Below are 546 nucleotides of genomic sequence, written 5' to 3'. Positions count from 1 at the left end.
TGTATGTATAGGAAAAAAACTTTGGTTGAATTTAAACCAGAATGTTAAAAATTATGAGTGGCTTTTATTTTTTATTCTTTATGTCATTTCTTCATATTCTAACCTTCCTGCAATAAGCATGGAATAATTACATAAATAATTATCTCAAAACAGAGAATACCTATAAGAATATGTGACTTGTATAAGAGTTTATTGTTGGTAAAAGTAAAATGCAAACAACCTATTTCTCATTTCCTGAATCCTGCCTATTTTACAGCAGGACCTTGGAGAGTAGGGGGTTTATGTATTTCACAGAAAGATGGGCTATTTTTCAAGGTAACTGTTAGCTAAATAACAGTTAAATGCATAGCTTAAAATCTTTTCTTTTAAAATTATATTTTTTTATTATTTTTTCAGGTGGTACCAAAAATAAGATTTTTCTTATGTCCTTGGATATTTATTTTTGTCTTGTAGACAGCAGTTATGCCTGTGTTCCTCCACTTGATGATGGTGAAACCAGGGAAAATAATCTGACTCTTGACCAGCCACATGACCAAGTCAAATCAG

General features: G+C 30.6%; 1 protein-coding gene across 1 annotated transcript in view; it reads left to right on the top strand.

Annotated features, from left to right (window-relative positions):
* The window catches only part of Tank (TRAF family member associated NFKB activator), an 85,077-nt gene that overhangs the window by 54,240 nt on the left and 30,291 nt on the right, over positions 1 to 546 (top strand). Inside the window, exon 4 of the mRNA XM_023713792.1 lies at positions 454 to 536. Coding sequence (XP_023569560.1) covers positions 454 to 536 — 83 coding nt within the window. The remainder of the gene's footprint in view (positions 1 to 453; positions 537 to 546) is intronic.

The sequence above is a fragment of the Octodon degus genome, unplaced genomic scaffold (assembly GCF_000260255.1).
Source record: "Octodon degus isolate 3935 unplaced genomic scaffold, OctDeg1.0 scaffold00032, whole genome shotgun sequence".
NCBI classification, from domain to species: domain Eukaryota; kingdom Metazoa; phylum Chordata; class Mammalia; order Rodentia; family Octodontidae; genus Octodon; species Octodon degus.
Note: the sequence above shows the minus strand (reverse complement) of the source record. Positions and strands in the feature narration are given on the sequence as shown.